This window comes from Streptopelia decaocto (genome assembly GCF_964273445.1).
Source record: "Streptopelia decaocto genome assembly, chromosome: 10".
Taxonomy (NCBI): Eukaryota; Metazoa; Chordata; class Aves; order Columbiformes; family Columbidae; genus Streptopelia; species Streptopelia decaocto.
Window position 1 is genome coordinate 1,061,078 of NC_138665.1, and position 26,292 is coordinate 1,087,369.

The 26,292-nt window shown below is 57.5% G+C and overlaps 2 protein-coding genes across 3 annotated transcripts in view; both read right to left on the reverse strand.

Annotated features, from left to right (window-relative positions):
• The window catches only part of LOC309444422 (uncharacterized protein), a 207,908-nt gene that overhangs the window by 76,504 nt on the left and 105,112 nt on the right, over positions 1–26,292 (reverse strand). The window lies entirely within an intron of this gene.
• LOC309444186 (tumor necrosis factor ligand superfamily member 10-like) lies at positions 4,580–10,942 on the reverse strand. Its single transcript, XM_082061815.1, has 5 exons — positions 10,665–10,942; positions 7,216–7,362; positions 6,870–6,906; positions 6,304–6,411; positions 4,580–6,041 (listed from the first exon to the last, which is right to left on the reverse strand). Exons 1-5 carry the CDS (start codon positions 10,890–10,892, stop codon positions 5,599–5,601), a joined length of 963 nt encoding a protein of 320 aa, XP_081917941.1. The 5' UTR covers positions 10,893–10,942; the 3' UTR covers positions 4,580–5,598.

Sequence of the window (26,292 nt, forward strand, 5' to 3'; positions counted from 1 at the left end):
GTTATAAAACAACCTCACGTATGATACGGGTTGGCGACGTGTAAATCTTCAACACGTCCCCCCCTCCAGAGGCCGTCGCGGGACCGATGTGCCTGTGGAGTGACATCTTACTCCCCCTCGCTGTCTCTCTCTCTTTCTGATATCTCAGTTTTCCTCTTCTCTCTCTTTTCCTTTTTCTTAAACATATAAAGTAATATCATTGTGAGTTCTGCTGCTAAAGTCTAGTTAAGTTTTGCATTACAATTACTAATTGTTGCCAGTCCACCGTTTTCAGAAGGGCTTTTGCTGTCAATGCATTGATAAGTTTTGTGGTACTATAACATACTTTTGCCAAGTCACTGATTGCTGTAATTTGTGTACCACCATGTGCTTTTAGTAAATTCATAATTGGACCCCCGGAGTGATTGTCTGTCATTCACTTGGCATTGCCGCGCAGAGTCAGCTCACACCTGGTCTCATCTGTTGAACAGGGCGCGTGTCGCATTCAGAGTGACCTCATCCCTCGTCCCATCTGTTGGGACGGGACAGTGCTCGGCTCTGGGACACCAGGACAGTGCTCGGCTCTGGGACACCAGGACAGTGCTCGGCTCTGGGACACCAGGCATGGACAGGATGGATGAGCGTGGGGTTCCCTCTGCTCACTCCGTTGCAAAAGCACTAACGTTTTACCATTGGTTTAAGGAACATCCTGCCTCCTACTATTCGAATCTTTCTTAATGAAAGAAAGAGATTCAGTGGTTTGTTTTCTTCTCTTTCAGGCTGAATTCACGCTTGGGGGAGAGCGCTGGGTGAGATGTCCCGGGGTGCCCCCAGGGCAGATGCGCATCAGGGCAGAGCTGTGAGTGCCGGTGGCGTCTGCGTGCGTGTGACAGCGGGGTCACAGCCCCGAGCTTGCTTTCTTTTGTACGCTTTATTTACAATGTCCCAAGAAATGATTTCCTGGGGCGTTGATGTGTTTTTCAGCGTGGATTTCCTCCTTCCCGCTGCGAGCTTGTTCTGGGCTTGGGACTTGAAAGTAAAACAAGATCTTGTTTGGAAGGGAGCAAACAACTTGGATGTAGCAGTGAACTGGTTAATAACAACAGAATTGGGGGGGGAAGGAAAACAAAAAGGTATTTCAGCCCCAGAATTTATGTTGAGACAAAGGGCAGCACGGTTTATGCTGTGAACGCCCTTGGCTGGCCGGCGCGCTGGTCTGAGCTGAGTTGAAAGCAGAGCTTTGCTGCGGCGGAGATAAGACGGGTCCTTTGGCAGCGACTACAAGGAAGCTGTATGTGTCCGGATCAACTCAACACGACGAAGCCAGGAGAAAGAAGATCAACCTGAAAATGTTATTAGAGCTGCAGTCATCCCCCTCCACCCCCTCGGTCTTTTTCAAAGCAGCACGAAAGAGCAGGGGAGGTTGCAGAGGTGTCACCTGGCAGGGGCGATGCCCGGAGCCTGTTGGCACTGAGGTTGAACACACACACACACACACACACACACACACACACACACACACAGACACACACACAGACACACACAGACACACACACACAGACACACACACAGACACACAGACACACACAGACACACACACACTTGTTGGTCTAAAATCCATGATGGCGAGTGGCTCGAGGTCTTTGCTACCAGAAAGCCACCCTGACACGTGGGGCTGAGCTGCGGGATCCTTCACTGTGCTCCTACCACAGGTCTTGGAGCCTTTTACAAAGACCAATGCATATTGACATCTCGTACAAGTGGGCAAACTGAGGCACGGAGGCTTCATGAGCGACCAGGTCTATTGGTGAAGAAATTGGGTAGTGCCAGCCTGCACTCTTAGTTCTTGCCCGACTCCATCTGCTTTCTCCATCCACAGCAGCTCTAGAAAACCAAAGGTGGTGAGGGGTAGTGAGTGACACTTGTGACTTCGAACCCCCTTGATTAAAGACTGCTCATCCTGTTTGTGCCTCTGTGCTGTTCTGTGGGTGTTTCTGATTTAAAAAAATAGATCTTTGCATAATGTTGTGTCAATGAGCTCTCAGCTTGGAGAAGGGCACGAGCCGGGTTCTTTTTCCAGTCCCTCCCTAAAATGAAAACGCTCAGTTTCTGAGGACGTTGTGCATGTGGCCATTGGGTTGATCTCATCCAGTCTCCAGGGTTTCCTTTAACATGAAACTCGGAGGAGCCAGGACCTGTTTTCACACAAGAAGCAGCGAGGCGGCCCTGCCAGGTGCTGGGGGCATCGGTGGGAACGAACCCAGAGCGCGTCTGCAGGGCCGGGGTGGGACGTGCCCGAGCAGGCGGTTCTGTGTCTGTCTGCACGGGGGCGATTAGCTTTTGGCTCCGGCAGTGCTTTCTGCTTCTTGTTAAATATCGAAGTAGTTTGGGAAATTGAAAACTGTCTTCCAGTTTGGCGCGTGTCAAATGTGCATCGAATTCCTGGGATTGTTTTGCTTTTCTCAACCTCTCATTTTGTGTGTGTTAAGCCTCCCGTAGGCTCAGGCCAGGGCTGGGCAGGGTGAGGTTGCTCTGGAAGGGGAGCTGTCACGGTGGGGAGATGCGGAGCCGGGACGCGGTGCCTCCCCGGAGCAGCCTGTGCCTGGAGCGGCGTCTGTGCTGGGGGTGCCCACAAGCCGCTCTCCCCACTGCAGCCACAGCCAGAGACCTGGAAAAGGTGCAGAGCTGGGACCGTGCAAACCCCCTCCCAGGCCAGACCGGCCTCCAGCCCACCCCGCCAGCTCTTGTTGCCCCACGCTGTCCCTTCTGTTGTTGCCCAGCGTTGCTCGGCTCTTTCCAGACTCGGTGAGGCTGCCATTTGGCCTGATGCTCATGGAGTTCTTCTCCAGAAACATCCACCCACAAGTCCTCTCCCTTCCAGTGAAGCGGAGCGACCCGTAGCCCGTTGGCGCTGGGCCTGGCTGTCCCACGGGGGGCCGCTTCACCTGTGACACTGACGGCTCCTGCTCGTTGGGTTCTGAACGGCACCGTCCTACCTGCGCTACCGAGCTCGGGGCTGCTTTAAACTCTATCTCAAATAAAAACTTCAAACCACCTGCTCCGTTTCCTGCAGCCTTGGGTTCCCTGATGGAACCCTGAGCTCCCACAGCTGCTGCCAAAGGCAGCTCAGAGCCAGGGGTGTGGGAGCCAGGATGAACTCAGTGCTCCCCTGGGCGTGTTTTCAGGCCATTAAGGATTTTAAGAGCCCTGGGAGGCTGAATCCTGTTGTTGGTCACCAAGGTGACTGAGAAAGCAGGAGGAGGAATCAGAGGTGGAAGAAAAAGGGACCATTTGGAAGGTGGTTGTGGGAGGGGTTTGTGCAGCAAAGCCTGCGGTGTTTGGGGCTCTTGGCTCAGCAACAGCTCCAGGGCCCCAGCTGTGCTGAGCGCTTTCGGGTTGTTTTGTTGGGCAAGAGCACCGGGTGCCGCTCAGGGCCGAGCACAAGCCCCTCCGGTCTCCCGCCGCGGGGAGGGGCAGGGGCAGGGGCAGGGGCAGCCGCCTCACCCCGTTGCAGACGCTGGGACGCTGCTCGGTGCTCTCCAGCTGGGAGGGTTTGGATGAGCTGGGAAAGCTGCCCGTGCACTTGGGGCTGCTCCAGGCGCTTGTGCAAGGGGTGAGGGGGGGCCACACCGTGCCCCTGGTGGGGCTTTTTGGGGCCTTGCCGAAGCAGGAGCTGGAGGCTGGTGAGTGGCCATGTCCCATGACTGTGGGTGGGGGGATGCCGGAACCATTCAGCTCAGCCTGGCACCGGCTCCCAGCCCCAGCCAAAGAGAGGGGGCTCAGGCCTGGAAAGCTGCGGGATGCACAGTGGGAGCAGGGAACAGCCCCTGCCTGGCCACAGCGTGGTGGGGAACAAGCCCATCTTGGCACGCCGGGGTTTGGCTGTGCCTTGAGCTGGCAACCGCCAAGTGGAGAGAAGAAAAGCAGCACCAGGATCCCCCTGGGGAGACACAGCCAGCAAGAGCTGCCGCGAGCAGGGGAGGAACAGGAGTGGGTCCTGGGAGGGCTGTGCTAGAACACCCCTGGTTCCTGGGAGTCAAAGGCACCGCAGGGCAGGAGCGTCTCCCTGGAAAAGCCACAGGTGTCTGTGGGGCAGAGGCAGCGGTGGAGCCCGAGGTCCTCCAGGTACAAGATGAGGCAGGACCTGGTTACTGCCTGCAGCCTTAGCTGGGCTCTGTCTGCAGCTCTCGGGGCCAGAGCCCCTGGGAACCCCACGAACCCGTTTCCCCGGGTCTTCTCTCAGCACCCAGCAGCTGTGGCACCGCACCCGGGCTGCTCCGCTGCCGGTATCCCGGCATCCCCGGGCTGGCACGGCAGGACCCTGCTCAGCCCGGCTGGAAGCCCGGGAGGAGGCTGAAAGGAGCCGGGGAGAAGCTGCCCCTCTGCTCTGCCCCTTGCAGCCGGTCTCTGGGCTGGGGCAGGGACAGGGAAAGAGGCGGCAGACGAGGCCGAGCCACAGCCAGTGGGGTTGCCCAGCACCCAGGGTGGGCACTGGCCCAGACCTTGGACTGCCTGCTTTGTGCCGCACTGCGGCTGCTCAGGGGCTCAGGGCGCGTTGCTTGCAGTCCCTGATGCAAAGAGGTGCAAGACCAAGTGCTGGAGTACAGGGTTTATTTAAACCAGCACAGAGAGCCCCCGCCTTGTCGTGCTGGCACCCCTCGTGGGAGCCTGTGCTGCTGTCCCGTCCGTACGCACCAACAGTCTTAATATGATACAGAGGGTATACAGGTAATTACAAAAGGGGGCTGCATCCAGCCAAGTGTCCATGGGCCGAGTCAGCTGGACCACGCTCTGCCCTGCTTGAAGCCACCTTTTGCATCTGAGATGGCCTTTAACAACAAGGGCTTGGTCTTGTCCCTCCTGGGTCCTGTGCTGCTACCGCCAGGGCTCACCCACAAGCTGGAATCCTGCAGGTTAGCGACTGCTAAAGACGTGAGCGAGGGGGGGCCTGTGCTGGCCCAACAGGGCTGGGAGGACCAAAAGCCCCAAAGAAAGAGATGCTTGGTCAGAAGCAAAGGAGAGGTGTGATAACAAGCTCCTGGGCAGGATGGTCCTGTGCAGTTTGGCTCAGGCACAATGCTCCTCACTGCCACGTGCCCGGGTGCGGTCACCTGGGCTGGTGATCGCTCCAGCTTCGCAATCCTGCTATTGCCCTCACCGCAAACTGATTGCTGGCATCGCTCCAGGTTTCTAATTAGCCCAAACTGAAACTCCTTCGCTCCTTTCCAGAAGCTGACGCTGGACCTGCCTCGTCCCCGCGGGCTGTGCCCTGGCGCTCTGTCCCGGGCGCCAGCCGTGCGCTCGCCGCTGCACTCGGACAGGAGCCAGGGAGCTGATGTGCCACCAGGGCCGGGATGTCCCCAACTTGTGCCTGTCTCCCGTGAGCCCTTCCTGGCTCCTGGGCTTCCTCCCGGCTGTACAGTGGGGCCCCGTGGGCAGCCCCCATGCCCTCCTCTGGCTCGTCCCTCACCATAAGGGACAATGCACGCGGGGAAGGACCGTGCACCAGGTAGTCTCTGGCCATTTGGCTGCTGTCCTGTTCCAGTATCTGTTGCCCCAGGGCCACACTGGAGAGCTGATGGGCATGAGCAACGGGAGCGTGCGAGGCAGAGGCAGCTGTCACAGGTCAAGCCGAAAGGCCCCGAAGTAGCTGGCTGCTGCGTCGTTGTAGTCGATGGCCAAGGAGGAGACGGAGACAAAGAGCTCATCGCCGGCCTTCAGCTCAAACAGTCCTCCCTGGTAGAGCGCGTGGAGCCCGTAGTTCGCCTCGGGTGCCCAGCACTTGGTGCCGACCCCTTTGAGCAGGAGGATGGGCTGGCTGTAGGACGTCTTCCAGTTGATGCACTGCACGAGCTGGGGGACGGAGACCCGGGCGCTGGCCCCGTCGCTGGGGTAGCGGAAGTAGATCTGGGAGTACACGTAGTACTTGCCCGCCTGGTTGACCCGCAGCCGCCCATCCCGGTAGGTGATGTTCTGCAGGTGCGAGTGGATGGTGCTGTCTTCCCAGAGGGCGATGGCGTGGCGGCAGGACTGCGAGAGGTTCCCAAAGCGTTTGGAGTTTCCTGAGGAGGAGAAAGGGTCACCCAGGGGAGCGAGATGCGCTGGGGAGCACCTGCTAGGGCCAGGAGAAAGGGAGGGGGTGGCTCTAACTCTCTGCCGCAGTCATCCAGCTTGGAGGCGTAGAAAAGGTGGTCTTGGACTGGACAGGAGAAACATTTCCCCATCTGCCACCACATGTATCCTCCCATCCTGGTCCCCTGCCCTTTGGGTGAGATCTTTCCCCCGTTCCCATCTCAGAAACCCACTGGTGCCCAGCGGACTCACCATCCTGGGCCAGGCTCTGTGGGCGGAGGGTGAGATGTGCCGAGGGCTTGCTCGCTGTTTTGGGAGGAACCTGCCCCTCTGAGGTGTTGAAGTAGCTCCGCTGGGCCTCTGCGAGGAAAGCGACACACAGCTGTAGGGGACAGAGAGCATGGGGACGCCCAGCCCCGTGTCAGCAGAACGCGTCCTTGTTGAGCAAGCGGGACAGGGAAATGCCCCACTGACCCATTGACGAGGGAGGCTATTTGGGGATGGAAATGTCTAGTCAATCATTATCCAACTGTTCTGTGCTGTCCCCCGTGGCCCCAGTTCCCCGGATTCCACACACACAGCTGCCCCTCCAACCCACTCCCTGGGGACAGACGCCCTTCGCCCGCCCAGTGGGACCGTCCTCGCTGTCCCCTCCCCTGCCCCTGGCGGAGTTTGCCCCAGGAGCACCGGAGCCCGCAGCCCGCTGGCATCCCCAGCCGCACGCCGGGCCGGGCGCACGTGGACCGTGGCCCTGGCAAACAGGCCGTCGATGCTTCGCGGCACCGCAGCTGCTCCCCCGGTGCCGGGCCGGGACTCACCCTTCACGGCGCTCCTGCGGACAACGTTCTCCGTCACCTGGACCGTCAGAGAAGAGAAACAGCCCCACGGTTAAAGGCGAAACGGGCATTCCCTGTGCCCCAGCTCCTCTTTTCCAAGCCCTCACAGCTTTGTCTTTCCCGCTCTGGGTTCTGCCAGCTCCCCGCTGCAGAGGGCCTGGTGAGCAGCCCCCTCCACCACCCCAATCTTAAACCACTGTTGTAATTGCCCTCTGACCCCCACCCCAGTGAGGTGGATGGGCAAACTGAGGCAGGGAGGCAGACAGGAGCTCTCCCCTCAGCTGTCCCATCCTCCCCCAGTCCCCAAAGCCAGCGGATCCGGGCTCACCGTGGCCACATAGGCTTTGATGGTGTTGGCCAGCTTGAGACAGGGCTGGTTGGTGACCAGCTCCTCCAGGCTGGAGCCCTCCTGCTGCTGGTTGATAACCTGCAGACACCGCAGCTCCTCCGCGCTGCCCGGCACCTGGGCTTTGAGCTGGAACAGAAACACCCGCGCACGCCGCGTCAGCCGGGGCTGGAGCGCGGGGCTCGGTGCGGGGAGCAGCGGGGATGCTCGGGGGGTGTTCACAGCGGCATCAGGACACTCACAGCCACACCACGGGGCAGAGAACAACCCTGAGCTGCCCTGATCCCAGAGCTGGTGGTGGCAGAGGGACACAAACACTGACTGTCTCTGGTGCTGGGTGGAGTTCGGTGGCAGGAGGCTGGGTGGGTCCCCAGTTCTGTCAAAGATCTGGTTTTGTGAATTGGACAGGTTAAATCTCACCTTGTCCTCTCATGACTCCTGCCCGAAGTGAGTCTGGCTCATCCCGGCTCTTTGGGAAACATGACAACGCCTTTCACTGAGTTCCAGTGCTGAGTGTGAGGAGGAGGAGAGACTCAAGGACTATCACAAGCTGCAGAGCACCAGGTAAAGAAAAGGAACCCAAATTTCCCATTCTCCGTCTCCTTCATCTCTTCCCTCCTGCCCTGAGGCTTCTGGAGCAGTAAACCCCAGCCTTCGCTTTGAAGACGTTCACAGCTCCCGGGAAGCGCTGCCCTGCTTGGCTCCGTGCGGAGCTGCAGCTGCGGGCTGGACGTGCCCAGGCAGCCGGGCCCGCGCTCCTCGTGCTCTCCCGCTGCTGAGCTCAACCAGCTTGCAAAACAAGCTCTCAGGCAGCTCTGCCCTTCCAGCTGCCGAGCCGTGCTGGGTGGAGACGGGACCCCGAGCGCTCTCCGTGCTGCGTCAGCCCAGGCGGATCTCAGACGCTTTCTAGCCTGTGCTGGCTTGCGGTTTGGGCTGGGAAGCCTTCCCTCCACGTGACACGGGCTGCTGCGTGCTGAGCTGCCCCTTCCCACGCTGCCCCAGGCTGACCTGGGCCGTGATGGCGCAGTGCAGGACGGGCACGGCTGGCTATAGGGTCTCACCACACCGTGCTGCTGTCTAGGGGCAGGGAAACTGAGGCACAGATGGGATGGCTGCCCTGAAATCAGTGTGCCAGGTGCCAGCACCTGGACCATCCTACCTTTATCACTTGGGTCATTCCCAGATCCCAGGACAGAACCCAGGAGTCCTCAGGCTTGGCCACATCATCTCCTGGGGCTTGGCTACCTCCAGCAACCTGCACTTGCCCACGTCCCTGCTCGCTCTGAGCCCACACCAGAATCACAGAATCCCAGAGTGTCAGGGGTTGAAGGGCCCTGGAAAGCTCATCCAGTGCAATCCCCCCATGGAGCAGGAACACCCAGATGAGGTTACACAGGAAGGTGTCCAGACTGCTGCCCGCCCATCTCCCTCAGCCCCTGTTTTGGTTACTCCCTGCCTAGTACCAGGATGCACTCATGTTTGGGATCAATACAGACTCTTGTATCAAAAGAAAGATGGTGTGAGGTCAGATAAAAAGGGCTGGTGTGGGGTTTTTTCCACTATTGGGTCAGCAGCCTCTCCTAGCACGGGCTGGCTGGACCTGCCAGAAGCACCGTGGCTCCAGAAGGGCCGCAGGGGCGAGCTCGGAGGGACTGATGCGGTGGATCACACAGCTGGATGCTGGAGAAAGGTGAGTGCAGCCCTAGTACTGTTTTCCCCAGGCTGGCCGGGCTGCAGTTTTGCAAAGACCTGCGTGCAAAGACCTGCGTGCAAAGACCTTGCAAAGACTCTGGTGCCCACCCAGGCAGTAAACCCCTGAGTGGTGCGAGGCTGTTCATGGGAGGCTCCACAAAGCAAGCACGTGCCTGGGTGTGACCAGCGTGTGCAGCTCCCCTGCGCTCTCAGGTGCACTAATTACGGCACGTGCCCGTACACTAATGACTAGGATCGGCCCTCATCTGACCGCTCCCAGTAAGGTGGTGGCGCATTCCCAGCATGGGGACTGCAGTGACGTGCCTTGTCACTCTGGGTCCTGGCACCGACGGATCATGCCAAGTGCCTTGATTAAAGCTGCTGTGATAGGCTGCATGTGCCACCAGCACCTTGCTCTCTGCGGGGTAACCCCTTCTCCCCTCCCTGGGACCTTGTGCTGCGTGGGGTGTTTAAATTAAGGAAAAAGGAGAAGGTTTTATAAAGTGGCAGTACCTCGTGTGAGGGGGTGAGGGCAGGCTGGCTGTGCTGAGTGACTCAGTGTCCCCAGAGATGCTGAGCTGCGACTACCTACCCCCAGCACAGATCCCCTGCAGGGATCCAGTGACAGCCCTATGAAATTAGTCCAAGTGGCTTTCTCCTCCCTTCAGCCCTTCCCCGTGGCTCTGTCTACTCGCATTCCCCTCCTCTCTCCAACGCCTTTCATGTAAATCCCTCCAGCGGGTGCCACATGGCATCCGGGGATGGAAACAAAGCCCAAAGTGAGGGCAGCGGTCTGCTCCAAAGGATGCTCCGCTGGGCACCCGCAGGCTGCTCCTCCTGCATCCATGGGCAGGACTTTCCCATCTCTCCCCCCACCCCGTTGTGGTTTTGTGCAACGCTTGGTGCTGTGGGGTCCTGTTTTTGCTGGGACCTTCAGAGAAGCTGTTTGGAAGTCCTGAATTTCTCTCTCCCCACACCAAAGATCTCTCCTGTTCGGCGTTTTCCCCTGCTTGGCCCTCCCATTGCTCAGGGATTGCTGTGGGCCTGAATCAGCTGCTGGTGGGGGGTCTGTCATGTCCGAGTTTGGGAATGCTGTGGGTAGGTGGGAATGGCTGGATCCCAGCAGTTATTTGGTGTGATTCAGCTGGAGCAAGCACCCAAGACTTGCTGGTACGGGGGAGTTTCCCAAGCAAGGCCACTCACAAATGGGGTGAGGAGGATTCAGCGGTGGGTGGGTGGGAAGCGGGGGGTGAGGGGCAGATGAAGCAGGAACAACGGGCAAATGGGATGTGGAGCTCAGGGCAGCCCCCCCATCCTCATCTGAAGCTGCAGACTCTGATAGGACCCCAGGGCAGGGCCCCCCAGCCCAGAGCAGACCCTCAGCTCTAGACAGAGCCCAGGACAAAGGCTCCTTCTCTCCACATCTGGATCGGCGGCTCTGGGCGGAGCCGGGGGCAGTGTCCACCCCCCACCCCACATCTGGACTCGCAGCTCCGGGCGGGGCCGGGGCAGTGCCCCCCCACCTCCACATCTGGATCCGCGGCGGGGCAGCTGCCGTCCCCGCCAGCACAGCGGCGGAGGGCGGAGCGGGCAGAGCCCCCCGCAGCCCTCGGGGCTCCTGGGGGCGCAGCCCCGCGCCGGTCCCGGCCCTCCCGGGGCCCCGCCCGCACCGGAACGGCTCGGAGGGAGGGGGAAGGTGCGCGGGGGGCGCAGGACAAAGTCCCCGCCGGCGGGCTCACCTTGGAGATGGCCATGGTGAAGTAGACGAAGAGGCCGGTGGTGGAAGCGATCTGCAGGGCGAGGATAGCCATGACGGCCACGCTGCCCCACAACGGCCCGCACCGCCGCCGGCCCCGCGCCTCGCCGCGGGCGGGAACGGGGTCGGGGCCGTCCGGCAGCATTCGGAGCTCCGAGCCGCCGCTGTCGGAGCGCAGGTACTGCCCGGCGCTGGGCTGGTGCGGGGCCATGGCCCGGCCCGCCCCGCTGCGCTGCCCCGCGCTCCGAGCGGCCGCGGCGGCGGGAGACACGGGCGGGGAGCGGGGGGGCGAGGGGCGGGGCGAGGGGCGGGGGCTGCCCCGCCACCTCCCGCCGCGGGGGTGGAGAGGGGGGGACACGGGGACCGGGGGGGGACACGGGGACAGAGGGTGGACATGAGGACTGAGGGGGGACATGGGGACCAAAGGTGGACAGGAGGACCGAAGCAGGACACAGGGACCGAGGGTGGACACGGGGACCGAGGATGGACATGGGGACAAAAGTGGGATACGGGGACCGAGGCGGAACACAGGGACCGAAGGTGGACACAGGGACCAAGGGTGTACCTGGGGACAAAGGGTGGACATGGGGACCGAGGGTTACACAGGGACCGAGGGTGGACATGGGGACCGAGGGTGACACAGGGACCGAGGGTGGACATGGGGACCAAGCATGACACAGGGACCGAAGCAGGACACAGAGACAGAGGGTGGACATGGGAACCAAGGGGGGACATGGGGACTGAGGGTGGACACGGGGACTGAAGTGGGACATGGGGACCGAGGGGGGACACCGGCTTGAGGACGTAGCATGGTGCCAGGGACAGGCTGCAGCTGTAGATGCCCCATCAGTGGCAGGGGACAGGCAGTGGGACTGTGGGGACAGGCGTTGCATGTCCTCAGGAACCGCCCGTGTGACCCACAGGGCAGTGTGAGTGCTGGTGGGGTGGCCCCACGGAGCTGAGGACACCCAGCTCCAGGCAGCAAGAAACCCCCTGTGCTGCCTGGGCTGAGAACAGAATGTCTCAGGGCTAGGGGGGACATGATGTGACAAGGGTTTAGGTAATGGGCTGTGTCCCTATGGGACACTGGACCAGCTGGTCTGGCCAGGGCTCAGCTGGCCACCCCAAGAAGCTCAGACAGGTGAAGGTTTGCAGAAAGGGGGTCACTTGCTCTTGAGCATCTCCCAGAGGCCTCGCCCGAGGGGATGGAATGTCCCCACTCTGCCCACAGCGAGAGCTCACCCTGGGCTGGGAGCTGCAGGGCAGGTTCTCCGTGCACACTGGTGTTTGGCCACAGACCCCAGCGCTCTGTCCTGCGGGTGGGTAGAGTTCCCTGTAGCTTTGAAACAGAAAAGTTGAGTTGTTTAGAAAGCAAACAGAAAGTCTGGAAACGTGACCGTTACCTGACAACTGCAATAGCCACTCTGTGGTCAGGTGAGTCTGTGGCTTTTAGTGCTTCTACCTGTGAAATGAAAGTGAGATCTTGATGAGACACTTTGTTCTTCCCAGAAACACTCCCTTTTTGGTAAGGATGGGTGTGGGAAACGTGGGCTGACCTCAGCACAAACCCTCAGACAGCTCTGGTAACCTTGAGCCGTGTGACGGGGACAGTTCAGGATTTATGGCGAAGTAAGGACTTGACTGCGAGTGGGACATTTGGACTCAGGTGAGAGTCAAGGTGGAGGTAGCAGCCATGTCCCCACCCTGTCCCCAGGACTTCGCACCCTGCAGCTGTCCCTGAGCTGGGACACCAACCAGAGCCGCAGCCGCAGTTATTCACAGGAACAGGCCACAGAGACATGGCCATGAAGCCAGAGCTGCTCTGAGTCAACCAGGGCTGACATCCCCACATGCCACGGGGCTCCTCGGGTAGTGCTGCTCTCCTTCGGTGAGAGCTGTGAACCCAAGCCCTGCCAGGCTGAGCTTTGATCCTTGAGGGGTTTAAAACTGTCTCTGATATTTCAGTCATAACATCGGTTCAGGATTTGACCCATAAGCCTGGACTTTCTGGGCTGGGTCTTGCAGATCATGTGTCATCTAAGGGCTGCTTCCCACCTGGGGAGTGGGGAGAGGTGGAAGAAGAGGTGGCTCACTAGCAGCTTCTCCAGCGCTATCACACAATGAAAGGCATTTTTTTTTCCTTTAAAAAAGGAACTTTCCCACTTCAAATCCTGCCTGCCAGGAATGGCCACGTCTCTTCCACTGAATGCTCTTGCCTCCCCCTTGCTTCGTGCAGACCAGTTTCCCACGGGACCCCCAGCAGACACAGGGGATGCAGGAGAAGGCAGCTCTTCACAGGTACCACCTAATTAAGAGGGAAAGAGCAGGTCCGCTTTCTCCTCTTAATGATTTGTGGAGCTGGCAGGGAGGGAAGCAGCAACTCACTCTCAGGTCCCTAATTGCCTTGGGCTCAGTTGTGGGGCAGGAATTGTCCTTCTCTTTAGCTGCCAAGGCAGGAGCTTGAAAAACCTCTCAAGCATCTTTCCAGTCCTACCCTTCTGCTTGCACGTTCTTGTCCCCCCTTGCAGACGGCGTTGTTGTCCATGCAGTGCTGCCAGACTCTTTGCCCCCTTCGCAGACCAAGGAAGCACCCACCCTCCTGTGGGTCGTGAGGATGATGATGAAGCAGCGTGAGGCTGTTTGGGGTTCCCTCCCCAGGAGGTGGAGGAGATGACCCTTGTCAGAAGACATTTGGGGCTGAGAGCAGGTTCCCCCTGCCCATCCCCAAACGCAGCCATCACTTGGGTGTGGGGAGGTGAGTGGGTGGCCCTGTTGTGTGAGCTGCTGAGGCAGAGCATGGCAAAGGCTCACGCAGGTTGTGGCATCAGCAGCTCTTGGTGGCCTGGGGGTGTCCCCATCCTGTGCTGGTGGCCATTCCTGGCAGCGGGTGTTGTCTTTGCAGCAGCTCACACCCATCACAGAGGTGCTGCACCCTGGCACAGGGCTGCCGAGCACCCAGATAGGGGAACTGGGGTCGAAGGTGGCTTTTGCACAGGAAAAGTTGTGCACAGGACTGTGCATGTGTCGTTCCTCCCCATCCTCACTCTCTGGACCCATCACTGCAGCCTTGGCGTTACACAGGAGCAGTTTTGAGTGGGTCTCTTCTACCAGCCTCCCTCCACCCTTGCTTTCTTTGCCATGAGGTGAGTGTGGGACACTGAATCTCAGCACTTTGGTATCTCCAAGCCCAGTTTTATCCTTAGACATGCACAAATGTGCAGCAGTCCCCGCAGCGCCAGCCAGACGTGTCGGGCTCCTCCAGGCTGCTGCTCTGCCCAGCACGCAGCGGAGCGTGTGACCAGCTATCACAACCTCCCAAACATGTGGAAGTGGGTAACTAGTCACCTTATCTGCTTTTATTGCTTTTATAAAAGACTTTGCCCAGCCTTGAATAACGCAAGCTCCATACAAGCGTCTTTAGATCACTGATCTAATCACTTGCTCACTGCGAGTGTCTCCGGTGGGCTGTGGTGTGCGAAGGGGAGGATTTGGGGAATGCTCTGGATGATGCTGGCAGTTGCCTTGGCATCTGCTGGGTAACAAAATATTTTTCCTCTTACTCTTTTAGCAGAAAGGCAGCACTGATGCTGTTTGGGGGCTGCGGTTGCCCCTGTTTCCCACGTCCTGTTGGCCTGAGCTGACCAGAACAAAGCTGCAGGAGCAGGGCAGAGGAGGTGGGACCCAGTGCAGACAAGAGATGCAGAGGGGGATACTGAGGACTGATTTATTACCAACTCTCCCAGCCAAAGCCTTTCAGCTTGGGCTCCTCGTTGATCTTAGTGCCCACTCTCATCTCTACCACCCTTTGCTGTCCTTTGCTCTTTCTGCCGGAAGGGGCTGCTGAACTCCTGGTGACTTGTATTGTGGAGACCTGCGTGGGGAAAATGCTGCCCCTTCCACCTCCGTGCTGTGTCTGTCCATCAGGATGCTCCTGAGACAAGGGGAGCTTCCCGTCAAAAGCATCTGCCAAGCCCACGAGCTGTTTGTTCTGTTCTCTGCCAGCTCGGTGCATGACCTGGTGCCCAGAGCCCGTCAGAGGCAGGAGCTGTGCGGCTCAGCCCTGGTGTGGGCACCATCCCTGCCCTGACAAGCAGCTGTTGGCCCAGGTGAAGTGCTTTTGTGTGAGCTGGGGAAGGGCACTGAGCTAGGAGAGAGATGACTATTCATTTCTAAAAAAAAACCCCACAACAATGAAAAATGAACCCTCCTTGTTGTTCATCTCATTAAAAAGGCTCAGGACCTTCAAAGCCAGGTGGAGGGGGAAGAGCTAGAAAAGGTGCATCTGTGGCACAAACCACTTGTAAAACCTCACCCTGGTCTCAGGCAGCAATTCTGGCTGCTTCTGGTGTTGAAGGGCTGTGTGCGCTGGGGGATGCAGGGACCCCCTGGTGCAAGGGGCAGCGTTTGCCTGTCAGAGCAGCCAGGGTGGAGAGGGGGTGGAGGTGCTCAGGCTCCTGTTTTTGGGGGAAGTGCACTTGAAGAGCCGAACGCATTTGCAGTTTGGGGTGTGGATGCATGTGCAGAAGCAACCTGGGCGCCGCTCACCCGTGTGCTGCGATGCTGGGCCGTGTGCTGCTCCACTGGGTGGGACAAGGGCACCCGTGGGCTCTGCTGATGAAGCCTGGAGCTACAAGAACTAGGTAGCTTGGGGCTGCTCTCCACACTTTGGAGATAGGAGGTTTGCCGAGCAGCCAAGCCTGCGAGCAAGGGCAGGACCACAACTGGAACTGTGCAGAGAAAATTGGGTGGGAGCCAGATAAAAAAAAAATGCCTCCTGATACTGGCTGAGGAGTTGTTTTTCACTTCTAATGTTTCCTGGTCTGTGCACTAGGAGAGCCGGGTCAGCCAAGCCTGGAAATCTGTTTCCTCAGCGCTCAGTGGTGCAGAGCAAGTGCAGGAGAGCAGGAGAAGGTGTTTTGCTGGGGCGTCACCAGTGTTGTCAGCAAGGCACCGTGCGGGGGGACACCAGGCAGAGTACCTGTGTGCAGATGTGAGTTGTGTGTCTGGGATTTTCCAGCCTGTCCCTTGCATTCGCTTCAGCTTCAGGCAGGATGGCTGAATGTGCGATTTGGTCATGTCATTTTCCCATGCTTTGCAGGGGTGATAGTGTGTGCAGGATCTGTTGGGTCAACCTAGGCTGGAGTCCTCTCGAGCTGGATTAGCGACAGGGAATTCCCCCCTGTTTTGCATCTTCTGGAGCAGAGCTCCAGGGCCGGGTCGCAGCTTCCCGAGGCTGCTCCTTTAAGGCAAGGCGCTGCCGTTTGCTCAAGCAGCTGATGATTTCTAACATGTGTTGGCTACATGATCTTCAGTCAGGAAACAGCAGCCCCCCGGGATGTGAAATCATTGCGTGCAGCTCGGGAAGGCCTTTGCTAACCTCCCTGGTATGCTCTCTCAAACATTTGTCTTTTGGTTTGCACTGATCAGTTCCTGTGCTGAGAGGGTTTTTTGGGAAAAACCTCTTTCCCCATTACGCCGTCCTTCCAAGGCTCAATGGGCGGCTCAGTGCTTGCAGCTGAGGCACTGGATCAGCTCACCTTCCTGACCAGGTCTGCCACAACCACGTGGAGAACCCACTGGGACCTCCACGGCGGGCTCCATTCTGCCCTTGCCACAGGGATCACCTTCTCCTGGGCTGCCAGGGACCCACCCTCCTCCTTTGCCCTCTTCCATGGCCCAGCAAAGCCAGGGTGGTTCCCTCCATCCATGGGGCAGCACAACAATGCACCTTGTAGCCGGCACAGGGACCTGGGAAGCAGGGGAGTGCCAATGATGTGCCTGGGCTCCCTGCCCCTCTGTGCCTCAGTTTCCCCCTGTTCAGCACAGGCTCTCAGGGAGCTTTGCTTCCTGCGTGGTTTCCCAGGTGCCTGAGATCAGCGGCAAGATGTCCAGCTTGGACAATGCCTTTGTTCATCCTGGAGAGTTCCACAAATGCTCTGCTGCAGCAAAGTGCCCTGAGTGTCTTTCGTCGGAGAGAGCAAAGGCTGGTTCAGAAGCAGATAAGAGATGCTGTGAGAAAAGACACAAATAACAGGAGAGCTCCCAGAGCCCTTATTATGTAGAAAGGCAGGAGATGTCAGGGCCAGCGGAAGCTGTCTCAGGGTGACACCACATTCCTTGGGTGATGCTCTGACCCGTGGGTGGGGATCAGGGACCTGGTGCCTGCACACTGTGGATCTGGCCACTGACACGGGGCTGTGGGGTACGTTTGGCTGTGAAGGGGGTCAAGCTTTACCGTGGATGTGTGCTGGGACCTCTCCTTACCCACCTGCATGGTGCTTTGGAGTATCCAGCTGCAGTGGTAACACAGGGTTCTCATCACCATCAGCCGGCACCTCTGGGGGAGATGCCAATGCTGGGTCCTGGAGGGAAGAAGAGCCTTTGAAAAACTGAGATAGAGATGGATCTGTAGGGAGCAGGATGGAGATATGTGGTGGAGCAGGGTGGGCAACTATTTTGTCGTCTGGGGCACCACTACAAGGCCACCACAGAGAGGACACTCCTGGGAGACGCAGAGCTCAAGTGGCCTGGTGCAGCACGGCTCAGTACTGACCTTGGCACAGGTCTCATGGGGTTCATTTTCCAACGGGGGCCATGCCAGGTCGCCAGTGCTTCTCCCTGCCTGAGGGAACACAAGTGTGGCACTGGGACCAGTTTGCAAACCAGAGGGATTTTGGGAGGCCCAGACTGCAAAGGGATGGATACCAACAGCAAAATGCCCAGTGTTGGGACAGTGGTCCCAGCTCCTGCAGCCAGTTTTAAGCTTTCCAAGAGTCAGCGTTATCCCTTGCCACACATTTCTGAGCAAAAAGTCATCGTCACAAGCAGAAGCTCCCTGGAGATGGCTCTAGCAGCCCTGATGCTCCCTGGAGCAAAGACGAGTTATTAAAGCTAGGTCTTTCATGTCCTCCTCTACCCAGAATACCAGTGATTTTACAGCACATTTAATTTGTGGCAAAATGTGGAGGGACTCATCTGCTGTGGGTTGATCTGCTGGGAGGTACACTTGGTCCTCCAAAGACCCAGCAAATAGCTGGGCTGGGAGAAGGGTCTGAGAGGGAGAGGGGCAGGGCACATCTGGGTTTGCCCTCTGGACATGTGGCTCTTGACTCAGGACAGAGACTGGGGAGACACAGCCCACGGGCAGGATGCGGTGACCCGCGGTGCTGGATTTTGATGGGTTCATGGGGGGCATTGCAGAGATGCCAGACTGGGTGAGAGACCAACGTGGCAGCCACTTTTGGAGGAAGGAAAACCTCCACCCAGAATGGGAAGAACTCAGATATTTCAGCCCAGGGCTTGTGGTGCCCCTTCACCCACCCTTCACCCTCCCTGTGGGGATCCTGAGGTGAGAAGTGTGGGAGCACATGGTGCTGGTCAGCCCTGCTGGGGGTCCCCCCCGGCAGCCTGGCTTGGTGACAAGGATGTGCCAGGGTGACCAGGACAGGGTGACCCGAGCAGACATGACTCAGCACCTAGACAACATGACTCAGCACCCCCAAAATGCTCTCCGACAACACCTAAGTGCCGGTGCCACAATAACTGATGCTGCAGTTTCTCCCTGGGATTGGCAGTTCCAATCTGCTTGAGACCATCACTGAAGCAGCAGAATCCACCCCAGAAACCCTAGAAGTTTGCATGACGGGAGGGATCTGTGCCTTTGAGAGATGCCCAGAGAATCTCTTCTTTCTCAGCCACAACACAATGTCCGTCTGGAAAGGGACCCCAGTAAGGGGAGGAGCAGGACGATGCTAGCCTGGCTCAGGGGTCATCCTGGGGGTGCTGCAGGAGGGAACACCCCACAGCTCTAGGGGTCCAGCTGGGCCTGCTGGTTTTGGGCAGGCCACGCTGATGCCCTTGGTAAGACTTGTGGAAGAGTTGTTTTAGGCTTTGTGACCAGTCCTTCTTTGTCTCACCCCTTCTGCCCTTTCTCCCACATGACCCACACACATGCTTTGGCTCAATTCCTTGCCTCAGTTTCCTCACAGCACTGTGCCATGTACATCATCCTTTGCTGCCATGTTCTAGTGGCATGGGCAGTGTACAAACCACTGTCCCAGCAATCCATTTCAGCTGCAACTTTGCTGTTCAGCCTTCTCCTTTCCCCTAAACTCACCTGGGTCAGCCTCAACCTGCCCAGTTTGGGCCGGTCCCTTGGCCAGACCTGTGCAGAGACCTTCACCCTGACCTCCAAAAGGTCCCAAGACCCTGCCCTCCTATGCAGGCAGATAGACACACTGACGTGGACAGACACAGCGTGCTCCCGCTCTGTGAGGTGCAGAGACCTTTGCATTGTTCCCAGGAATCTGGAGAACTGTGCAAGACATGTGAAGGCTGTAGGAGGGATCAGTTTCAGAAAAGCCATGGTTGGAGCTGACTCAGAGCTTCCCACCACACGTTTCCTGCTGGCTCAGGCTTTTTTCATGTCTTTCTCCCTCCCCCTCCCCAAAACTATCCAGCTCTTTGTGAGGATGCTGAGATACATTCACTACCCTTTGTCAAGGCATCGCCCAGGGGAAGTGTGTGCTCACCGCCTGGTTCTGTCTTAGCAGAAACTCTCTTTCTGGGTGAACCTCGCTCATTCTGCGTTGATGTACGCCTGGCTTCGGATGAGCAGTGTGAGGGGCAGCAGATTTCGGCCCCTCTGCTTGCCCTCAGCTTGCAGTAGAGCTAATGCAGCCTTTGGGCTGCTCCACTGCGTGCATGCTATGGGGCTGCAAAGAGAGGGCATCAGCCATGAGGACTCAGCCTCTTCTTCCCGTAGCCCCCAGTGTTTGGCTGCGAGCAGCCCCCAGACCTGTCACACATCAGGTCACTCCTTGCCTGGGGCTGGGACCAGGGTTTGCTTCTCCCTGTTATCACAGGGGATGGAAACCTTCCCTGGCTGCATGAGGCCATCTCCAGAGCTGGGCCAGCTGCTCCAGCCCCACACATTGCCAGGTGTAGGGTTGGGGCTGGAGGGGTTGTTGGTCACCCTGAATGGGACAGAACAGGTTGTCTTGGATGGGCACAAGCTGGCCCACACTGACTAGAAGCTCTCATTCCTAGAAGCTGTGATGGAGAGCTCAGTGTGTGGCCTTCTGCAAACCAGCAAGATCTGGGCTGGTTTGGCTCAACATTTCCTCAGCCCCAGGATCCATCACTGCACCCCAAAGGAAGATGTCACCATCCTAGGGCTGCTCCTGCCATCCCTGAGCTGTTCAGCTGGGACGTGATGCCTGGATGCTCCTGGGCTGTGGGTGGCAAAAGGGAGCTCTGGGTTCTTTTGACTCATTGCCTGGGTTTTGCAACTTCCTGGCAAAGCAAAGTGTCAAAAACCAACTGAAAAAAACAAACTCCAAAACCAAAACAACAAACAAAACAGTTTAAAAAACAAAGGAAGAAGAGTGACAGCCAGAACTCAGCCATACGCTGCCCAGACCAGCTGGCACCTGGGTGCATCAGCCACCTCTCTGGGCCAGCTGTGTCTCCTGTCCCCAAGCCCTGCAGCCCCGCTTTCCGCGTCCTCCTTCGCGGCAGCCGCCTCTGCTCTTGCTCTCCCAGCAGGAACTGCAGGGGAAAGGAGGAGCTGGGTGGGACTGCTAGGTCCTGAGACTCGCATACCCTGGCCAGGAGTGTTCCCAGGCTCCGGTGAGGGATGAAGGACCAGTTTCTGCCTGCAGTTCCTCCTCTGGGTTGGGCTCCTTCATCCCAACTCTTCTGCTTGTCTCCTCTGACAACTGATCTGCTTGCTCCCTCTAGTGGGATAGTTATGGGGCCTCCCTGCCTGTACACACATGCCCAAGTTTCTTTTCTTGCACCTTGATGTCTTCCTGGAGATATTCCTCTGGCCATGCTGTGTCTGGTCCCTGGTCTGGCCACCCTTCTCCTCTCCTCTCCTCACTTCCAGTGTGCAGACTGGTACCCATGGAGGGAGCAGAGCATCCTCCAAGGGACAGCCTGAAAGCCTTGGTTTCAACAGAGCCTGGCTTATGGTGTGGCAGCCAAGACCCTGCCCTGGGTGCCGCTCTCCCTGAGGTTTTGTGCACACACAGCTACCAAACGCTGTGCATTCATGACCTGGGTGGATCTAAGCTTCCTCTTTCCAGCTCCAGCCACTTCAGATGTGTGACCTCTCGTGTCTGCTCCCGGCTCTGCTCACCTGCCCCTGGGAGCACCCTAATGCAGCAGCGTCCCCCAGTAATGAGACACACCAGGGACTCCATTTCCCACCTGGCCCTTTCTCCTGGGTGCTGTCCACGTCCCTCTGGATGGGCAGAAATTGTCAGGCATGGAAATTCACTAAATGCAAATTAGCACTTCTGTTGCTGCTGCTTCCAAGTCGCTGTTCTCCCTCCTGCCGCCCAAACAAACCCAATGGCCAGGGTGTGACAGGAGGTGGAGAAGGGAGGACGGCTCCAGTGCTGTGACCTGATTTAGCCCTCCCTGTGATGGAGGGGAAAGAGTCAACTCAGAGCCATCAGTATGAGCTGCTGCTGACCATGGCTGGGGAAAACTGGGCTAGGAGCAACATCAGAGGGAGGAGAGAGGGGGGCAGACGGAGGAGAGGAACGTGAGCAGTGGGGTCCTGAGTGCTGCACATCTCCAGACACCAACTGTGCTCCTGCAAGGCTCTGCCTTTAACTCGGCATCTCTTAATCCTGATTTGAAGGACAATAACCACCTAAGGTACACCTTGAGGAGCCGAAATGACCAACGTGAGCAGGGTGACAGGGCTGTGCTGACCTGTGGGACAGAACAACGGGCACCAGACAGCCAACGCAAACCCAACCATCTTTCTGGCTTTACCTGTGCTGCTTCTTGGTTTTGTTTTAAAACAAAGTCCTTTCTTAAACCAAAAGGGTCTTTCCTTGCTTGGTTCCCTCATGAACAAGTCTCCTTCACCTATAGTGCCTTGGTCTCTCTCCTCTTTTCATTAACTCCAGAGAAGACCAAGGAAACGGGGACTGAAGGACTTCACAGGCTTTGTGCTGTGCCAGCCAAAGTCCCAGCCTGGGACTTTTCCAAGGATGTCTACGCCGTGAGAGCGCCCATCTCAGCGAGTGTCCCCCAGGTTCCTCCACAGTCTCTGGAGAGCTGATCAGTTGCACCCAGAGGTTCATCACAGCTTGACATTCATTCCTACCCTTGCTGACAAGTCTTTGCTGACTGCAACAAGAGGCCAAGGCAACCACCTCAGAGGTGGACCTCTGAGGGTTAGTCAAACAAATTCCATCTTACCTTCCATCTTCCACTTGTTCCCCTGACTTGGGCCTTACAAAGTGTGGTTTCTACCCTTGTCTTTTTCTTAAAAAGTCTATGCAGTGCTCCATTATGAGATGGTGTATGATGGGGAGTGTGCCACGAGACACATGTTACTGTCCCAGCAGCAGCAATTTGCAACTCCAGGGGAAGCTGCAATAGCCACATTCTTCTGTGTCTCTACCCACAGAACAGGAATAGAGGTATCTCCTCCCTTGGAGGAGTGCTCTGAGATCTACAGGACACAAGTGCAACTTTCTACATCTGTCTCCTTAGCACGCCGTCAAGCTTGGGCTCTCAATTTTTCAGGCAGGCATGAATTTTCTGTATATGAACATGTTATCCCTCATGTGGAGGACAGCTTAAGGGTTTCTTGTACTGCCACTGTCCTCAGGGTATGTATGGCTGTGGTGGATCCTTCTGCACCCCTTGTGGGAAACCCACATGCTTCATTACTTCTCTGAAGTGCCTGTGCACCAATGCACAGAATAAACACACAGTCCAGGAGATTCTTGCAGAGCACGAATGACAATTTTTTTACACAGGTGGTGTTACAGTTTAACCCAAGCTAGCAATTCAAAACCACGAGAGCCGCTCGCTCACTCCCGCTCACACCCCTAAACAGGGGAGAGAATTGAAATAGAAGGGACAACCTTGTGGTTTGAGTTAAACAGAGTTTAATAAATTAACAAAGTAATACTCGTATGCCGCTGCTACTACTAATAGCTATAAAAGAGAAAATAGAATACGAAATGAAAGCTACTCAATGCAATTCTTCATGAACTCCATCTGCACGAAACAGCTGGTCTCGGGAAGAGGGAGAGCACCCTGGTCCCGAACAGCCTCTTTCTCTCTTTCCCCAGGAAAAGAGAGAAAGAGGCAGAAAGGCCCAGAGGCCACTGTGAAATGGCAGCATAGCAAAAGGCTGAACTAAAAGAACTCCCAAACAGAACTCCACCAAAACAGGCCAGAAACTGGAATGAGTCTCCATCTCTGTCTGTCCATCCGTCTAGCTGGAAAGTCCCGACTCTCCTTCAACATGAAGTATGATGCTAATGGCATGGGATATCCTCACTGATCAGTCTGGATGTCAGGCAAGGTCTGTCCCACCCATGCCCCTCTTCCCAGCTTCCTCAGAGCTGTGGGACAGAGCTCAGAAAGACCTTGGCTCCCAGAAAACAGCAACTGAAAAAACATTAGCTCTGTCACTGGATATCTTCTTGTTCTCAAACTAAATCCAACCAATGACTTTGCCAGCTACGGAAGTGTTTCTAACTGTATGAAGAGAATAACTCACTTTCAGTCAGATCAGCGCAGGTAGTGGAGGAGCCAACAGGGAGACGTGTACTGCTGGACCCTGTCCTAACAAACCAGGAAGGACCGTTTGGAAATGTGAAGGCTGGGGGCAGGCTTGGCTGCACTGACCATGAGATGGTGTTCAGGATCCTGCGTGGAGGAAGCAGGGCAATAAGTAGGATTGCAACCATGGACTTCAAGAAGGCTAATTTTGGCCACTTCAAAGTCCTACTTGGAAGAATCCCATAGGTAGAGGGGCCTGAGAAAGCTGGTTAATTTTTAAGCATCATGCCTCCTAGCTCCAGATTGATGCATCCCTATGAGCAAGAATTCAAGTAAAAGCAGCAGGAGACCCGCATGGATAAGGAGCTACTGTCAAAACTCAAACAGGAGGAGGATGGAGGGTACAGAGAAGGCCAAGTTACTGAATGTTTTGCTTCTGACTTTACTGCTTACTGCTAAGACCGGCTCTCAGGAATCCCGGATCCTGGAGCTAAGAGAGAAAGTCCAGAGAAAGTAAAGATTTCCCTTGGTAAAGGAGGATCAGGTTAGAGGTTGTTTAGGCAAAACTGACACCCACAGATCCATGGGACCTGATGGGATGTACCCATGAGTGCTGAGAGAGCTGGCAGATGTCTCAGTGTCTTATAGGGCCCTGTTTTTTAGTCTGCTCTCACCATCACAGGCAAAGAGCTGCCGCTTTTTTTATGTACTGGATGTTTGATAACTCTTCTCTTTGCTTTAGAGACAGGTATTCGATTAGAGAGGGAAACACAAACAACGGCAATGCATTGGAGAGCTGGCAGGCTAAAACTGGGAGATGGATGAGGCCACCTCCTTTAGCAAGTGAGAGAACCCTGGTTGTCACTAGAGGGGGAAATGGTAGATTCTATTGCTGAAAACAGACTGTGCGGTTTTGTGAAATGTGGCTTCAGCTCTTTTTCTTCAAAGGAGGCTCATACCTACTTAAGAAAACTCATGACAATCATGTTGAAAACAAAGAATCAGTGTGGTGAGGCTGTAGAGTGGCCATCGGTTTGTCCTGCCAACAAGCTCTGAATGCGGATTCTTGCAGGTGCAGCGGAGCAGGCAGCAGCATCTGAGCAAAGCTCTGGGGGACGGGGTCCTGTGTGCTGGGGACAGCTTCCCTCGCCATTCTCTGCTCCCTCCTCCTTCAAGCAGGGGCTGCCCCACGCCGCGCACAGCCAGGCCCAGCCGGGCCCGGAGGTGGGTGTCTCCGTGACGACCGCCCGGGCTCTGTGATGTGGGCACCTCATTGTGACACGGGGTTGTCATAGCCAGAGGCCATTGTGACACGGGGGTCCCCGCCCTGACCGTGGGGGTATTTAAGGAGCGAGAGCCCTGGGGTGCTCACTCCCAGGAGAGCAGCTTCTCAGGAGCAGCAGCTTCTCACGAGGCAGCATCTCCCCTGGGTGCCCGTTGCGGCTCTTTGGTAGACGAGACCCAAGATGCCCATCGACGAGGAGGCGAACGCCCACTCCCAGCCCTTTGGGCTTCCCCACTTGCTCCACAGGCCACAGGGGAGGGACGGGACAGGGCAGGAGGGAAAGGCCGGTGGTTGGACGGGGCCGCAAGCAGCTGCTGCAGTGCCGGGACTGCCACCTCCATCCCCTGTGTCCTGCTCCTCCTCCTGCTCGGAGGTCAGACACAGCCTGGGCCAGCACAGCATCCAGAGCACCTCGGTCACCACCTCGGTCCAGGAGCGCGTCCAGGACCACCGTGAAGGTCCCCAGGAGGGGTCTGGCTGGCCTCGCAGCACCAACACCGAGGCAGCAGCAGAGGCAGAGTGCCCAGCACCTGCCCCACAGGGCCCCACAGCCTACGACGCAGCTCTGTGGAACACAGCCCAGCGCATCTTCAATGAGAGCTTGCGCAGGGCTGTGGCTGAGATCATGGGAGCTGGCCAGGAACCGGAGGAACAGCAGGACCTGGCCCAGCGCATGGATGTGGAGGATGAGAACAACAAAGAGGGGTGCGAAGGCAGAGACATCTTCATCCCCAGCATCTGGATCAACCCCTTGTTCCAGGAGCACCTCCAGGACACCCCTGCAGGTCCCCAGGAGGGGTCTGGCTTGCCCAGCTGCACAGACACGGAGGCGGCAGCAGAGGCAGAGCGCCTGGAACCTGTCCAGCAGAGCCCTGCAGAGGACGATGTGGACCTGTTAGACATTGTGGAGCACATCATCAGTGAGGCCGTGCACAGGGCTGAGGCTGAGATCCAGGGACCTGGCCAGCAAGCGGTGGAACAGCAGGACCTGGCCCAATGCGTGGATGTTCCAGTGGCAGCACCAGCACCTGCAGGACTTGAAGCCATTGAGGCTCATTTGGCAGGAGAGAATGAGGGACAGGCCAGCACAGCCCCTCTCGTCCCAGCTGCAAAGGACGAAGAAGAGAACACGGTTTCTCCAGTGTCTGCAGAGCATGGAGGAGAGACCAGCACAGACATGGCCTGCCCAGCGCAGGGCCCAGCTCCACGGCGACGGCCTTCCCGGTTCCGGAGGGCGCTGCGGGCTCTGCGCAGGGCTTTCCGCTGCAGCTGCACCGCGGGACAGCAAGAGGAGTAGAGCCCGGCTGCCAGCGCCACGCGGGTGCCTGCGCAGCGTCCACGCCAGGGATGGGTGCATGGACAGTGACCGCGGGATTCACCTGCCCTGAGGACATGGTGCTGCCAGCCTCTGCTCGGCCTTGGATTGTTTTTAGAAATCATTAAAGCCAATTAAAAAAATGACAGTTTTCCCCCTGTGCTCATCTGTTCCTGCTCCACCTCGGGACAAAGAAGGCTGCAGGAAATCTCTGTCCTCGGGGTGTCCCGGCATTGGTTGCGGGAAGCCCTGGGCTGGTGCTGCCGCAAGCCGGCGGTTTGGCTGGATCCCCCTCAGGCTCCCTTCCCACCCGCCTGTCTCCAATTCCAGTCAAGGACTTGGAACATTTGAGATCTACTGCTGACTTGGCCTGGTTGACCTGCACCGTACGGCATCCCCTTCGTCTCACAAGGAACCTCCCCATTGCGGGGGTGTTTTGGAGCACCTACATGAGCTGATACAGGCGAGACC

Excerpts from the sequence above, each read along its gene's own strand:
- LOC309444186 (XM_082061815.1), bottom strand. The coding sequence starts at position 10,892 with ATGGCCCCGCACCAGCCCAGCGCCGGGCAGTACCTGCGCTCCGACAGC. Across the intron at positions 7,363-10,664 it reads TCACCATGGCCATCTCCAAG|CTCAAAGCCCAGGTGCCGGG; the intron begins GTGAGCCCGCCG and ends TTTCTGTTCCAG. Across the intron at positions 6,412-6,869 it reads CCGCAGGAGCGCCGTGAAGG|AGGCCCAGCGGAGCTACTTC; the intron begins GTGAGTCCCGGC and ends CTTTCCTCGCAG.